Source organism: Aquarana catesbeiana, linkage group LG07 (assembly GCF_042186555.1).
Source record: "Aquarana catesbeiana isolate 2022-GZ linkage group LG07, ASM4218655v1, whole genome shotgun sequence".
In the NCBI taxonomy this organism is placed as follows: Eukaryota; Metazoa; Chordata; class Amphibia; order Anura; family Ranidae; genus Aquarana; species Aquarana catesbeiana.
The window spans coordinates 7,757,511-7,762,665 of record NC_133330.1 but is presented as its reverse complement, the minus strand read 5'-3'; the positions used below and the strand labels follow the sequence as shown (position 1 = coordinate 7,762,665).

Genomic DNA, 5,155 nt, shown 5'->3' with positions numbered 1-5,155 from the left:
TAAATTGGTCTGCATGGCTGTCGTCCCAGAAGGAAGCCTCTTCTAAAGATGATGCACAAGAAAGCCCACAAACAGTTTGCTGAAGACAAGCAGACTAAGGACATGGATTACTGGAACCATGTCCTGTGGTCTGATGAGACCAAGATAAACGTATTTGGTTCAGATGGTGACAAGCGTGTGTGGGGGCAACCAGGTGAGGAGGACAAAGACAAGTGTGTCTTGTCTACAGTCAAGCATGGTGGTGGGAGTGTCATGGTCTGGGGCTGCATGAGTGCTGCCGGCACTGGGGAGCTACAGATCATTGAGGGAACCATGAATGCCAACATGTACTGTGACATACTGAAGCAGAGCATGATCCCCTCCCTTCAGAGACTGGACCGCAGGGCAGTATTCCAACATGATAACCACCCCAAACACACCTCCAAGACCACCACTGCCTTGCTAAAGAAGCTGAGTACCAGACAAAGGGTTAAAGTACGCACCCATAAAGAATTTAGACAAATTCCAAACCTATGTAGGCATTCAAAAATATATCAGAAAGGTGAACATCAAGAAATATATGGCTGGCAACTCGATTAACCCAGACCCCCAATGAAAAACAAGTAGGAACAGCCATCTGGCTCCTCTTCCAGTCAGTCACATCCCCCCACAGTTAGAAACACACACGAGGGAACACACCTAACCCCTTGATCGCCCCCTAGTGTTTATTCCCTTCTCTGTCAGAGACATTTATACAGTAATCAGTGCATTTTTATAGCACTGATCGTTGTATAAATGTCAGTGGTTCCAAAAAAGTGTCAAAAGTGTTCTATCTATCCGTCGCAATGTCGCAGTCCCGCCAAAAATCGCAGATTGCCGCCATTACTAGTAAAAAAATAAATAATAATAAAAATGCCATAAATCTATTCCCTATTTTGTAGACGCTATAACTTTTGTGCAAACCAATCAATATACGCTTATTGAGATTTTTTTTTACCAAAAATATGTAGAATATATATTGGCCCTAACTGATTTATGATTTTTTTTTACATATTTTTTGGGATATAGCAAAAAGTAAAAAATATTGTTTTTTCGTTAAAATTGTCACCCTTTCTTTGTTTATAGCGCAAAAAATAAAAAACGCAGAGATGAGCAAATACCACCAAAAGAAAGCTCTATTTGTGGGAAAAAAAGGACGCAGTGCCGTATCGCAAAGAATGGCCTGGTCATTAAGGAGGTAAATCCTTCCGGGGCTGAAGTGGTTAAACTGACTTCATCTGCAGATCGAAGTTCATCCTTTTTGATCTGTAGATGAAGAAACAGAAAGTTACAAAAGGAAACAATGTTTCTTTTTATCTTAGTGTTTCAGGGGCTGAGCAATGTTGTTGATAAACATTGCCGGGCTGCTTTTTTTTTTCCTTTTTGACAGCTCCAATTGCCGGACTTACTTTAACACTTCAGCTGTCAACAGGGGAACCCCACTAACAGCTTAATGAGCCACCGGTTGTTAAGGCTGCGGCGGTTTTGCTCCTTAACAACCGATAATTGCAGCTTTAATTTTTTTTTACATTTCAGCTGTCAGTGGGGGAATCCCACTGACAGCTGAAAGAACTGAGCTGAGCCTGAAAGTGTCAGTTTCAGGTATTTCAGGTATCTCTAGCGGTGACCCACAAGAGAAGTATGGTCACAAAAAGCTTTGGCCATACTTCTCTTTTAACCGCTTGCTGACCGCCGCATGTACATTTACGTCGGCAGAATGGCACGGCTGCGCAAATGGGCAAACCTGTACGTCCCTTTGAATTAGCCGCTGTGTGGTCGCATGTGCGCCGCCGGCAGCGCACGCGCGACCCTGCCGCGAGCTCCGTGAGTGTGATCCCGGGATACCCGTGATCGTCTCACAGAGCTCAAGAACGGGGAAATGCTAATGTAAACAAGCATTTCCCCGTTCTGCCTAGTGACACTGACACTGATCACAGCTCCCTGTAATCGGGAGCGGTGATCAATGTCGTGTCACACGTAGCCCCTCCCCTCCATAGTTAGAATCACTCCCTAGGACACACTTAACCCCTGCAGCGCCCCCTCCTGGTTAACCCCCTTCACTGCACATTTACACAGTAATCAATGCATTTTTAATCACACTGATTGCTGTATAAATGTGAATGGTCCTAAAATAGCGCCAAAAGTGTCCGATCTGTCCGCCATAATGTCGCAGTCACGATAAAACTTACTGATTACTAGTAAAAAAAAAAATTATTAATAAAAATGCCATAAAACTGTCCTCCATTTTGTAGACGCTATAACTTTTGCGCAAACCAATCAATAAACGCTTATTTAGATTTTTTTTTACCAAAAATATGTAGAAGAATACGTATCGGCCTAAACTGAGGAAAAAAAAAAATTATATATTTTTTGGGGATATTTATTATAGCAAAAAGTTAAAAATATTTCTTTTTTTTTCAAAATTGTCGCACTTTTTTGTTTAAAGCACAAAATAAAAAAAACGCGGAGGTGATCAAATACCACCAAAAGAAAGATCTATTTGTGGGGAAAAAAGGACGTCAATTTTGTTTGGGAGCAATGTCGCACGACCGCGCAACTGTCAGTTAAAGCGACGCAGTGCGAATCGCAAAAAGTGCGTCAGGTAGGGGGTAAAATCTTCCGGGGCTGAAGCAGTTAACAAACGATAATTGCCCTTTTTTTTGGTTTTTATTTACATTTCAGCTGTTAATGGGGGAATTCCACTGACAGCTGAAAGAACCGAGCCTGAAAGTGTCAGTTTCAGGTATTTCAGATATCGTGCAAATGCTTAGTACCAGCACCGATACCGATAACGGTGCCGGTGCAACCCTATCGGTGACTCACAAGAGAAGTATGGTCACAAAAATCTTTGGCCATACTTCTCTTTTAATCTAGTCAAAGAGAACTTCAGTGCAGTTTGCATGAATGTTTCTGACTTTCGTGCTACAAATGTTTTATAAATAGGCCCCTAAATGTTAACGAATTGAGGGGTCAACACCAACCTATGTTTTTTCTTTGGCTGCAGTGCAAAGTCACTAGGTTTGTCTCTGTAGTATATTAGAAAGGATGCTAATTGCATTATCCGACCCAGTCTAGTGTGAGGATCTACAAATCTGACCATCATTAAGATAAGTGAAATAAAAATAAAAAAATTAAAATGTGAAAGGCAAAGAATGCATTAAAACTCAAACACATGCTCAGGAAAAATACACTGTAGATTCCTTATAAAAAAAAATAACTGACATATTTTAAACATTTTTGTGTTTGTATTTGAATTATCCCCTGAATGTTGTTTCCATATTTTTTTTTTTTTTTAGAAGATGACAAACCTTCTGGATAACGAGACGACCACTAAAGACTTTCAGATCTTAGCGTTCTTTAGCGACCATGAAAAGCAGCCTCTCCTTTTTGTTGTGTTTCTATTTATATATTTAATCGGATTACTGGGAAATCTAATTATAATAACTGTAACCTGCGCAGACGTTCACTTACACACCCCAATGTACTTCTTCTTGTGCAATCTGTCCTTCGTAGACATCAGTTACACCTCCGTCACTTTGCCAAAACTGATGGACATGCTACTTACTGGAGATAACGCAATATCCTTTGTACAGTGTTTCACCCAGATGTTCTTTTTCACCTTTGTAGGCAGCATTGAGGTCATTTTATTATCTTCCATGGCCTATGATCGCTACATTGCTATATGTAACCCTTTACAATATCACCTCATCATGAATAGAAGAAACTTGGTCCTGCTTTTGTTTGGAATCTGGATTCCTGGTTGCGTCAATTCTGCTCTGGTCACGTTTTTTGCCTCCACTTTGCCTTTGTGCTACTCAAATAAAATTCAACAGTTTTTCTGCAACGTCAAGGCCCTGGCGCAAATCTCCTGTCCCGATACCAGATTTGATGCCCTTATTTATGTAGAAGTTATTGTTCTTGGACTCTGCCCTCTCTTGCTTAGCATGAGCTCTTATATAAGGATAATAAAAATTGTTTTACGCATGTCAGCCAGCAGTAGAAGAAAAACCTTCTCAACTTGTACGTCCCACCTGATGGTCCTTTTTATGTTCTATGGAACCATTCTCTTTATGTATATGAAGCCCACCTCACAGTATTCCAGTGAATTGGACCAAACGTTCTCGGTGATGTATGCAGCTGTTGCTCCCATGCTGAATCCTCTAATATATAGTTTAAGGAACAAAGACGTGAAGAATGCGCTGATCCGAATCACAAAACATAAAAATGATTCAGTGTGACAATCTGTCCATTTCTCCTGTCATTTTGCAGCCCTTTTCTTACCAACACCGTGATGAACCTACTGGTCATTTTCTCCCAAATTATCAACACGCTTCTTTTCTCTGTGAAGAACCTGATCTGTCTTACAACAGTTCTGGTGAAAAACTTGGTGCTTCTTCCAAGATACCAAAATGTCCGCTGTCTATCTCTTATTTCTTGGTCTCTTCATGCTTCTTCCAAGACACCAAAATGTCCAATGTCTATATTTTATCTCTTGGTGTCTTGGTGCTTCTCCCAAGACACCAAAATGTCCGCTGTCTATCTCTTATGGATGTAGGTTGTTAGTGTGGGTGAGTGACCACCATGTTGCAGCACCACATTCCCTAATATAGGAGACTTGAGGAAAAAGTATTGGGACTTTAAAGGTGCTCAATGTAGACAATAATAAATATCTTTAAAAACAATCATCATTTATTAATCAAAAATGTTAAAAACATTTCATAATACAATCTTAACACATTTCTTTTTGTTCTTATTACCATAACGGTGCCATAGTATAAAATCCCAACATGTTTCGCCCATAGGGCTTCTTTAGGGGAAGTGTTAACTGCTAATGATCACAACGCTATATAAAAAAGACAACATATAAATATACAAGACAGATAATAAATCACAATACTTTAAGAAAAGTTTGCCATTCAACAATGTTGGCCTACTCATGCTTGCTCTATGTTTTGTCATATATCATTTAAGGTACCAGACGAATTTCACAATGATGTCAGGCAACAGGTTTGTGTGTGACCACAGGAGGAATAGCAGGAACAGACTAAAATAAATATCTGAAAAAGGATAAAATTAAACCATTTATAGTTTCAAATATATAGAAAAAAAGGGGGATCTCATATTAGATTTAAATGTG

At 39.8% G+C, this 5,155-nt stretch overlaps 1 protein-coding gene across 1 annotated transcript; it reads left to right on the top strand.

Annotated features, from left to right (window-relative positions):
* The first annotated feature begins 3,317 nt into the window (after nucleotides 1-3,317).
* Nucleotides 3,318-4,256, top strand: LOC141102351 (olfactory receptor 8H1-like). Its single transcript, XM_073591305.1, has one exon. The coding sequence runs from the start codon at nucleotides 3,318-3,320 to the stop codon at nucleotides 4,254-4,256; it is 939 nt and encodes a 312-aa protein (XP_073447406.1).
* Nucleotides 4,257-5,155: the final 899 nt, after the last annotated feature.